This window comes from Schistosoma haematobium, chromosome 1, assembly GCF_000699445.3.
Source record: "Schistosoma haematobium chromosome 1, whole genome shotgun sequence".
In the NCBI taxonomy this organism is placed as follows: domain Eukaryota; kingdom Metazoa; phylum Platyhelminthes; class Trematoda; order Strigeidida; family Schistosomatidae; genus Schistosoma; species Schistosoma haematobium.
This window is the reverse complement of record NC_067196.1, coordinates 55124273-55136816: the sequence shown is the minus strand read 5'-3', so window position 1 is coordinate 55136816 and position 12544 is coordinate 55124273. Positions and strand designations below refer to the sequence as shown.

Genomic DNA, 12544 nt, shown 5'->3' with positions numbered 1-12544 from the left:
GCAGCCTAGAGTCCTGATTGGTCCTGCTTTCCACCTAGCCCAGACAGTTGAGTCCAGAATACCAATCACATTTATTTCAAACATGCTCGGTTTATATAACAATCAAACAGACCACAACGTACCATAAAATATGAAACAACATTTGTACAATATTTGACCAAAAGTGGCTGTGAATGAGGGAGGTAATGATCAACAGATAGGGAATAATTCAAGAATGCTAAATCGTATAATAACAGTTGATAGGTCAAAATAAAACTCATAATAACAGGGACATGAATATGAACAGTTTAGTTACATAACAATTATACGATAAAAATATATGCATAGCATTGGTTCATAAATGGATCCTAAAAGTTACCATTCATTATTCTTATCGGGATATAACATAAATGTAATTGGTCATTAAACCTGCACTGACATACACAACTTACTAACTATTGAATTTGTGATGTTTTTCCACTGACCGATATTTACTCTAGACTCACTGAATACAAACTGTTTGTTATTGTGCTGAATGAAAATATTTTCTAGTTTATCCATTAATTCTTTGTAATTCATCTTGAATAGTGTATTTGATACAATGTGGTCCAGTCTAACAGCAATACAATAACGGTCACTGGTTATATTATCGTCTTATAGTCATATATCATGGCAAATAGAAAATACTTTTATTCTCTTATTATATCAGGATTTTTTCCACTGAAGAAGTGTAGACAATCTTATTGAGAGAAATGTCGGAATTATTTCAACTATTATCATTCGATCATAACACTGTCGATAGATTATAAAAATGAAAAACATAAATGTTTGTTCCAGATACCTCAACAAATCTCTACAACTAATTTAATAATCATAACAGTAAATGAAATTGTCTTTAATTACAGATCACACATTCAATGATCGACAAATTTTGTCAATGCCTAATGAATAAAGTAATAATACCCATAGGATTTAAACTATGGATTCATCTATATCGATGTACTAATGTAATATCAAACGAAAATTTGATTCGGAATGGGTTTTGTGGAGTTTTTTTTTAGAAATTTCACAGGTTGAAATCATGAGTCAATTGAAGCTAGACCACCATGGAAAACCTGGAAGCACTGGACGACCGTTTCGTCCCAGTATGGGACTCCTCAGCAGCGCACACCCACGATCCCGCACCCCGCGGGATTCGAACCCAGGACTTACTGGCTTCGCGCGCGAGCACTTAACCACTAGACCACTGAGCCGGCACTCAACGGTGTTAATGTCTAACTTCAACCAATCCACGAAGTTTCGCCAACGTATACCATTGTCTTCAGTGAGTTTTTATCTCACAACAGACCTGGTTGAACTCCACTGGTAACAGCTTCTCAGGTTTCCATGGTTTTCCATGGTGATCTAGCTTCAATTGACTCATGATTTCAACCTGTGAAAATTTAATTAACAATGACTTATGCAATAGGTTCCTTGTATATGATGTAGAATATTTGATATCGAAAAAATGTTATTGAACTTTTAAAACGTTGATAAGTATGGAATGAACAGTAACCTTCAAATATTGAGCGATGTTGTGAAGTTAACATTTCACTTAATTAAAAAGTAAATAAGAACGACTAAGGCAATTTTCATTTGACTGACAGTCTGAATAAAAGACTAATGATAACATACATACATACATACATACATACACACTTATTAACATATTGTTAGGTTATTTAACTATGTATACAATTTAATGTTGTCTACGCGTTAAATTTTGGACACTATTTAGATGATTTATTTGAATCTTACATCGGTATGTACGCTTCTTTGTATGTTTCCTATTAAATGTCAACCAGAAAATTGTCAAAGCAATGCATAAAAATAGATCAAATGACAGAAGACAATTAATTCCTTGTTTGATTGTCTTAAGGAAAAATATAGAATGATCTGATCTGAAAGAAAAACCTACTGCTTCTTGACAAGAAATATGCCGTTAAATGATTTTAATCGAGAAAGAACGACATAATTAAGTTTAAGTGAATTTTGTTGTGTCGTCTTATATTAAAATAATCATTTAACTGTACGAAGTTACGTAAATGATTTTTAATAGAATATGTTATGAAGTATCTATCGAAATTCATTACAATGTTTGGATAAGGTCTTTAATCTGATGATGATCAATATATAGAATAACATCAGAAAACTGTTTTGAAGTCTTGTTTCAAATAGGAATCAATGGTGGAGTTGAGTAGTATTTCGATCAATAATTTAAAATCTAAGGCATCTTGAGTATGATAACATTTCGAGTAGACAATGTTCATGTACCATTATTAAGCTAGGGAACGATCAGCATTGATGCCCGGTTCGGTGAACACATCGAGAAATCTCAATATTTCTGATGATTTAGGTAATAATCCAAGAGTACTTGCAATACGTTTGATTTTATATGTAGATCTTTACTCCTAAAATGATCTGTGTAGATTTTTAGTCAGAATATTGAGCTAAACAAATGGGGGCGTTGACCATTTGAAGTAGCTTGGACGCTCCATTACTGCTGGTGTGTAGGCGGTTGAGGAAACCTCTGAAAGAATTCAGAAAGTAAGTTCGACTCTTTCGAACTTGAACTACCTGTGGCTCAAGCATTTCAAATTCATCGGGTGTTGGATTGGCTTACAACGGAAGGTGCGGTCTATTCATTTAAGGTCTTATAGTGGTGTACAAGCGTTCCTTATCTTCATCTATATTTTGAATTTCGATGGTATTCGTGTTGTGACGCAAGAGATGATCGATATTAGATCAATAGGTCATTATATTGGAGACTAGATCACGATTATAGATCAGTTTAGAAATTTGATTCGATTACTTGTTTAATAACCTAAAACCAGACTACACCAGAATGACACTTTATTGACATGAAGCAGTTCACATTGAGTGAAATCAGTTTCACATTTAAAATAGTCTCCTATATTTGTTATGACTGAACGTCCAACTTCGTTCATTGATCAACTACATATTACTTTCTTCGACATATCAGTTTTAAACTACTTATTCGACAAAACCCTTTCTTCCATTTGAAACATTTTCTCCAACCCACTATTGCTTCAACTACCTGTGAATCTTAACAATTTCAATTGACTGTGTTGAGCTAGTGTAGCAACTTGCATCAAAACACATTCATGTCAACTCCTATGTAGTTTATAACTGACCGTTATAAGATAATATGTAGAATAGCTTATAGTGTGTTCTTTTGAAAACTTACAAAATAGTAGATGTTATGGTGAGACTACAATCTATAGACGGCCTTTAAGCAATGCTACATTGACCTTGGACATTCTAACTACGTATGGGTTATAAATTAGTGTAAGGATTTACGGCTGGAAATTAGGGTTAGGAATAAGATTTAAGGTTTTTATCACAAATTGGCATCGGCCATAATACCAAAATGCTATTTCGCTATATGTATGAGTGAATTTAATGCACAAATCCAACACTAGTTATCTGAAATCTGACTGGTTCGTCCATAAATTATAGTCTTGTCGAAGTTATTTCTTGAAATCATAATTTCCAAATTATTTTGCTTTAGAATACATTACGGTTGAGTGAACTTCAGTATTATATCATTCCTATCGGTCCAAAAAGGAAATCATTTCATAATTAAATTGATTTCAACTTCGATTTCATAAATGATAATCAATAAAACTAACCAAACTATTTGGACAGTCATCGGCTTTATGTTGTCTTTTGTTTTCACATATTTAAATGTAGATTAACTTGCGTAATCAAATTTATATTTTGTCTAGAAACATTTAGTGTTTTTGTCACTAACAAAAACATTTTGAGAGTGGACGGCTGTTTTTTTGTCGATTGTTTTCTATGACAAAATTACTGTTATAAGTTAGGCTGATGAAATACACCATGGAAGTAACTGTCTAACATTTTGCTAAGTATTGACAAATTAATATTTGACGATAGTATATATATTTGAGATTGGCATTAGCTAAACAACTATTGAAAAAAGGAGGATTGAATAGTTCATTGTTGCCGAATACTAGAACAAGACACTTACCAAATGGTTAACTGGTTAAGGTCGTTTCATTAAGTATATTTTCGCATTCTAATCATGACTTTGTGGCAAAAGATCTGACCAGTGGATTTCAATCATGATTCTCTCGACAACCCAAAGGTTGTGGGTTCATTTTCTTAGTTTTAAATATTCTCAAAATTAAACACTTTACTCAGAATTACAAAACAATGTATTCAATGTATTATTAATAATAAGAAAATAATGAATTACTAAACAGGAGGGTGATGAACAACTTACTGGTTTAAAACAACATAAACCAAAACAATTTCGAAATATATACCAACCACTAGTCTGCACAGAACGGTATTTTTTTACTAAGTGTTCCTTATTGCCATCATTTACTTTACCAGTTACCAACTGATCAGTTATATGAGTATTCGTAGTGGCCATTGTTGATGGTTCTTTATTGGAAGATGAATTTAATAATTTTTCAGCCGGTTGTTCCACATCCCAATCATTTTCATCAAATTCACTTTTGCTAATTTGTGGACTATAACGATCTAATATTTGTTGGCTTTCTTCTGAGTCTTTTGGTAGTGTCAAAAGAGCAGGAATTTTTCTTTCATTGTTGTTATCACTGTTATTATTATTAGTATTAATATGGTTTTGGATAGTATTATGGGATCTTTCTGATTCATTTATATGATTGTCACACTGACGAAGTTTAGAGTAATAACGAACAAATTTCTGTTAGAAAAAAAGAACAATGAAAAGTAGAGAAAAAATCTGTCAGATGGAAAAGTGAACTGGTAAAATCCTCTTAACCACAATACATATAATTAAGATAATTCCATCATTGAAATGAAAACATTTATTAAGTCAAATGTTATTTGTGAGTGTTTTCGTCGTGAACCAAATCTCGGCTGCTAGGAAATCAATGTAAAGTGTGAAGCCCTAAATAGCTATTTTGTTCCACGAATAAAAGATGTAGATAGGCAAGGAACTAATGGGTTTGCATTATATTATGCTTAACAATAAGATTTCAACCTCTTGTCGTGTTGAAAGTGTGTACTGCTTACAAGTTTCAAGCCAGAGATGAAACAGAGACATTTTTTACTCTCTGTAGTTTAACATAATTTTTTGTAACAGCTTGATATGCTCATTGAACATTTCAATCCTCACGTTGAGATGATGGTTAGACTAATTTATGAACGAATCGATCAAATTTAAGATAGGTGGTCTTGGATTTTGGAGCAAAATTCATTCCTTCATTTGACTAAACACCATTTTGGTATTATAGTTGATGTCAGCTCTTATTCCCAACCCCAACGTTCAACGGTAAAATTAAACAGTTATTAATTGATATCATAACAATCCAAGTTTGTAGTCAATTGTATTTATACATACATAGATAATAATGAAAGTGGTTTGTTACATATCCATTGATATAAAACATTGACAGTATTTTTGTATAGTCACGTCAGTCAGTCAGCTACAACGTGGGACCATGCACATATGTGCATCGGTCCAAGTTGCCATACCTTATTAGCTCAACAAGATGAACATCGAATCCACAGAAGTAGTTAATTCAATGGTGGTAATATATAAAAGAAAGATTGGATATAAGGATATAGTACAGGAAGAAGGAATTAGTTAGTAGAAAGAAAGATATGAAGCGATTTTAATCTCATAGTTTAAGCGAAGACAAAGAGTGTATACACCGATGCCATTGTGACCGATTTTGAGACAAGTCATACAGAGTCTCCAACCATTGGTTACGATAGTCACGCGGACCCCAACAAAGTAGTCTGCAACTACCAACATGCTTGAAACCAGAAGTTAGTGATTTCAAGGACTGATGCCACGTTTTGGTTTGGTCGCCCTTAGTCACGTAAATTCTCAAGAAGAAAAAAAGACAAAACAAACCAACATATTCTATCATAAAAACAATTTTAATTTAATCTCTGACATTTTAATAACTGGTTTGTATCCCTATGGTAACTATGAGTGAAATTATTTTTCAAACATTTTTCAAATATTAAACCTAACAACGATTTAACATCAATATTTTCAAAAGTGAAATGAAAGAGAGTTGAGGATTTGAGTTAAGTAGATAAGATGAATGTATTACAAGCAATTACATTCTCTAAATCTTTTTTGGGAAAACAACATCAAATTGTAATGTTTTGTATAGAGTTTGTACACCATAATGTTTGTAATGGCTTAATTGCATCGATGAAATTAAATCTGAATAGTGTTGATAGTTTTAATAGTTTAAACTGGTGGAGAAGATTTGTAGCTCAGGTGGATGATTTTGATGGAGTTTTGTTCTCTGAGCTGGATGGTTTGGTCGTGGAGCTTTCATCGTTCTTCTGAACGACATCATCATCACAAACTTCAGATAGAAGTGAAGTGTTCGAACTCAAATGTTTACAAAAACAACAGTAATTTGCTTTAAGATGTCAGTTCATTTCGTTAAATAGAATAATTTTGTACAGTGTATGTATCTCATGCTACAAAATATCTAGAATAAATGTTGCGTTTTTTTGGAAAAAGAGAAAACAATCCAGTTCATTACTGTTGTTGATATTTTTGACTGAAATTTGATCAGTCCTAGTTGGAATATGGGCGTCCTGTGCCTCGATATTTCCATTATGACAGAAGTTGGTATCCTATTAGCTGGTAATTACAGAGAATGATACTGTATTCGAGTCACGACGTGAATATCAACTTTGGGATGCTGGTACAAGAGTTCAAAATAGGACAAAACCTAAATCATTGATCCCACTGCTAGCCACTATCTATCTCTGTTTATTATGTAAGGTTAGTAGAGATTGTTAGGTCTCATGTCACCATTCGTCACAAACTGACATTAGATGAAAGGTGTTGGAGTAGATCCAATGTGCAAAATCTTCAGAACACATTTACTGTTATGTCGTATGATTACAACTTAACAAATGACCAGTACATTTAAAATTAAGTTTATTATTAGTATTTGTTTCAAATGAAATCAGCATATGATAAAATTCACACCAAAATTTCTTAAATTTGAAAAAAAGTGTTATATTCGAGCGAAGATTGAATCACGAGTAACTCCTGCAGCATATTAATTGACTAATATTATCTATACATTTTTATGGTATAACTATTCAATAATTAGATTATGTATATTTATATTCTTATTATTATAAGCTTTAAGTTAACCCATAGACTATTACTATACGATTTATCATTCTTGAGTTACGTCCTGTCTATTAATTACTATCTCCCTCATTCACAGCCAATTTTTGGCTTTATTGTGTACAAATGTTATTTTCTATTTTATGGCGCGCACTGCTGAGGAGTCCCACAATAGGACAAAATGGCGTCCAATGTTTCTAGGTTTTCCATGATCTAATTTCAATCGACTCATGATCTCAACAATTGAAATTACTAAAATCTCCATAAAACCCCTTCTGATATTTTGTGTTCCTTTACCCAATTAACTTTATGATATAGAAACCACTATTGTTTTTATACAGAAAAATAAAATAAATATTTACAAGACATAAATCCATTTTAACTAATGTGAAGAAAGATGTATACAGTAATCTATATGAATGGCTATGCTAAACAAATTATCAATGATATTTATTATAGCGAAAGATAATATTGACATCTGTTCAAATGATATTCACGTTTTAGTTTATTTACATCTTGTGAACTAGATATACAATAATATTCATCTTCTTACGAAAAAACAGTTTAATCAATCAAGATTCAATGTAACAGAAACAAACCAGTTGGGGGTAGAAAGCTTAAGCAGAAGATGGGAGCGGGAACAGATGGTTATAAAGGAAGAAGAGTATGAAGAAAGAAAAATAGAATAAAAAATAAAATATATAAGACATTAAGACCATGGTAGAGGAAGAGGTTAAACAATCTCTTTTGGACACACAATTCTGGTTTTTCCAGATTTATGACTATCGCTTTGGTAATGCTAAGAAGATGCAATATAATTGTCTTTGGAAGACTTCTGTATATGTTGTAGACGACTTTGAACTCATAGTCTGTCTTGACTGGGTGACCTGTGTTCGATTACTGAACTTCTTATTGAGCCGTTTCCTCCTCTTCTTAGCCACGCCTGATAATGTTCTTGATTTTGTTCGGATAAAGTGCGCATCGAACGACCTATATACCTGGCTCCATATGAGCAGGTAAATTGGTAAATGCACATTGATTTGGTCAAATGGGATAATTTATCCTTAAGATTATTGGTGAACAATGATCGGCTGGAAAATACTAATTGCAACGTTGCTGCGATGAACGTTCTTTTTAAAGAATTAGAAATCATCTTCTTTAAGATGTATGTGGTTCTGTCACTTAAAATCGATGTTCATGTATAATGTTTTCTTTTCGACTGAAGTTATTTGTGTTTTCGGTGGATTCGTTTTTATGTTCTTATCAATTAATATCAAAGGATAACCGTTTTTGACAAGTATTTCCTTCACTTCTCTTATGTGTTCAATGAATTCAAAAGTATCGTGTAGGGAGTGTCTATAAATGAGTTTTCTTTTTTTTTTCTTTCCTCATACTCTTTTTACTTTATAACCATCTGTTTACGCTTCCATCTTCTCCTTAAACTTTCTACCTCCAACTAGTTTATTTCTGTTTTTAATCAACTAAATATTTTTTCTTCTCTTCACATCTTAATATTTTTCAAATGTTATTTATTTGTAAAAGATTGAACTCGTTCACAACTGATTTAAATTTTAAGTAACAGGATAGCATTGTATTGAACGAGAACACGGGAGAGGACAAACAAATATATTTTAATATAACATTACAGAATATCTTGATAAAATCTGAGCACCATACAGTAAATATTTCATTTGCAAAAATATCTATCACTTGTCTCAGACTTTGTTGTTCCTTCGTCTCTATACCAATCACTCTCTGTTCATGTTCTTTTCCCTTCGATTTTCTCAACCTTCTGCCGCTTGGGATCCCACTTACGACTGTCGATACATACTACTTATATATGTCGTCGTCAGTAGCACACACCACAGTATCCTTAAACTTCATACATTTAGTATGAATCATATTTCAATACTTAAACTTTGGTGCATTTTGTTTACTGCAAATTTTAATTCATAATAGTGATTGTTATCAATTTTGATAGGATCATGTAAATGTTTAAAACATTTCTTCAACATTCAGGTTACAGTCGTCACAGAATGATCTCAGCCGGGCACGATTGAAAACCATGTAGGAATACAAAACTGTTTCATCCTAGTATGTGGAACTTAAAAATTATTCGTCCACCATCGCACTAAAGATCAAATACAGGATCTTCAGGTGAGACACTTAAAAGTTAGAACCACCAAGTAAGCGTCCAGTAGAAACAGTTTATAGCCATATGGCTTTGCATATCACTAGGAGTCTTCATAAAATATATCTCTCACCGAAGACTAGTTCCTTGTTTATAGCGTTCATAATTTTAGACAATACGTTTAATTATTTAAAAATGAGTGTTTTTTAATGGTGGAAACGTTTTATTAAGATTAGGAGCACATTTTCATCCAGTGAATACTTCAAGAATGTAGGACATGCAAGCATTCTGCGCTAAAAATGATACAAATTCTTACACTATGGAATTCATATAAATATGAACAAATCCCTGTGGTATATAAAAGAGACACTGGAAATGTGATGGAAATTATTCTCGAAAACGTTACATCCAACTGATACCGAACAGATTTTGTTGAATTCATTTTAACCTAATATGTTTTATTGATTCTTGTAAAGAGTTTTTTAAATGTCTCTAGTATACTTTCAGTGGAAAGAGTTAACTACTATAGAATAAATAAATAAAATCATTGATAGCTTTTCTAAGTCTATGGTTATCATTTACATCAAATTTGCGTTACATATGATTAACTAATATATTACACATCAACCTACTAACAAGTAGACGTATATGTTAATCCTAATTTTTTTTCTAATTCAATATTCTATGACCTGGTGTTATTCTCATTACGTTTTTGGTTTTTAAATACCATGTATTGACAATTTTTAGTCAAATTTATGCAAGACTGCAATTCTTCAAACTAGAAATATACTATTGAAGATATATGAATAAAGATAATTGATTTAATTTGTAATAAACTTTCGGGTTGCCTGATCTGCCAAGGGCGATGGGACAGTGCATGATGCTATTGTTGTGTGCTAGGTTCAAAGAGAATTGTATGCTATATGCATGCGAATCCGCCCCGTTATTGTTCATACTTTAGGCCCCCAAATGCTCTCACATGACCACGCGTATATAGCCACTGCCAGGAAAGTCCTTCTCATTGCCTTCTCGCGCTGGGGATATTGTTTACGAAATTGAGAGGACAAAAAACGAATTCCCGGCACTTTCACGGGATCCCAAACCAATGGTGCACATGTGCTCAAGGATCCTGGAGGAACAAATGGTGTATGAACCAATCGTTGGTCACCGGCTACCTTGGGACTGCATCTCCTAACGTTGCTCCACTGCCTTGTGGATTAGACTTGTAGGTCGAAGGCTCCGAGTGTGGCTTCCTAAGCAAACCACGTGCTTCGGTTTGGGCACCCGGGCAGTATCGCAGCCCACACACAAATATGGTGTGGCGCATATGCATTTTGTGCCTCCTTGTGCTAAACATACGATCCCATTAATGCAATTAACATGGTATTACGACATATATGTATAAAATAACACAGAAATGACTAATAAATTGTAGATTTGTTCATAATTCGTTGTACACATTCTAAATTATTGTAAACCTTTCTACCTTTTATTCAATCATTTCAATAAAATTGCTTTTTATTAATATAATTATCATGTTAGTTTCGATCATTGAGTATTGTGAAACTATCAAAAATCAAGGATGTGGATTATTATTCAGTTTCTCCTTCATTTTAATTCAACATAATTCCAATTTATTACTGACATATACAGTTAGTTTGATAGACTTATATAACATTAGAGTTTTCGAACAATGAGTAAAGTATGAGCACGGAATAATTTGTACTACATACATATGCCAGTTTCCTTTTCCGACTCATTATGTTATCATTTTTTAACATTTTAAAATAAAACTTTGTGTTACACAGTATAATCTATATATATAGTATCAAATAAATCAACCATATTTACTATTAAACATAATTAGTTTAACCATCTCACAGTATTAAATATTCTCTATATAACCTAGAAATTATCATACATGTTCATGTGTGGTATCTCAACGTGTGCAATAACAGATCTCCGAAGCAAAAGTCAATAAAACTGTGATCGGGAAATGATCAGTTTAAATTCCATGCTTAAAATTATATTAATAGTTGCAATATTCTTTACTGAATACAACAATAGTCATTATTTATATTAAAACGAATACAAACCTTTTGTATTATTTTATTTATTAGTTGAATTCATGAGTCGATTAAAGCCAGACCACCATGATAAACCTCGAACCATTGGACCGTCGTTTCATTCTAATGTACGACTCTTCAGAGTTACGCATCCACCACTGATGAAAACAACTATTCAAAATTACTACAATCTCCATAAAACCCCCTTTCTGATATTATTGTTTAAATGTTGCTGGATTTTAAACTTACTGAAAAATGATTTCTTTTTCAATATCAGTAACTATTGATCATTAAATGTTCATTGTTCAATTTTTGATACCCATGAGTGTTCAATTTAATAAAGTTATTATGAATAACGATGATAATAATTATTAAGAGTAGATAGTTTGTCTAAACATGAATTCATTATTATTTTGTATAACGTTATTTTTATTTTGAAAACTTAGATATGATGAAAAAAATGTTGAAATTTCAGTCAAAATAAATTTTTTTGGAAATTATGAAATCATAAATTTATTGTTTCGATTTATTTATTTATTTGAACACATAAATATTTGTATAAAGGATCGCCGAATACATATGCGCCACACACGTCACTTGATCTGTATGTGGACTGTGATACTGTCCGGGTGCCCAAACCGAAGCAGGTGGTTTTCTTAGGAGGCCACACTCGGAGCCTTCGACCTACAAGTCTAGTCCACAAGGCAGTGGAGCAACGTTAGGAGATGCAGTCCCACGGTAGCCGGTGACCAACGATTGGTTCATACACCATTTGTTCCTCCAGGATCCTTGAGCCCATGTACACCATTGGTTTGGAATCAAGGTTTTCCGACTTCCGTAGGTGGATCCTAAATATCCATAAACATGGGTAAAGCGCCGGAAATTCGTTTTTCGTCCTCTCAATTTCGTAAACAATATCCCCAGCGCGAGAAGGCAATGAGAAGGACTTTCCTGGCAGTGGCTATATACGCGTGGCCATGTGAGGACATTTCGGGGCTATTGTTTCGATGTAATAAGTCAACGATTTTTTCTAATTATTAGATTTTACAATTCTAATGAATCATAGCATATTAACCAACTTTTATAAAATAACATCTAGGTAATAATTATTAGGGAAATATCAGTCATCAGTAGTGTTATTCATCTTTTTTTTCATATTCAATAATCAGCAAAAAC

The 12544-nt window shown here is 32.6% G+C and overlaps 1 protein-coding gene across 2 annotated transcripts in view; it reads right to left on the bottom strand.

The window, feature by feature from the left end:
* Positions 1-12544, bottom strand: part of MS3_00001634 (uncharacterized protein) — a 58840-nt gene that overhangs the window by 10386 nt on the left and 35910 nt on the right. For both annotated transcript variants that reach the window (XM_051209101.1, XM_051209102.1), the window contains one exon: positions 4289-4738. In XM_051209101.1, coding sequence (XP_051074529.1) covers positions 4289-4738 — 450 coding nt within the window. The remainder of the gene's footprint in view (positions 1-4288; positions 4739-12544) is intronic.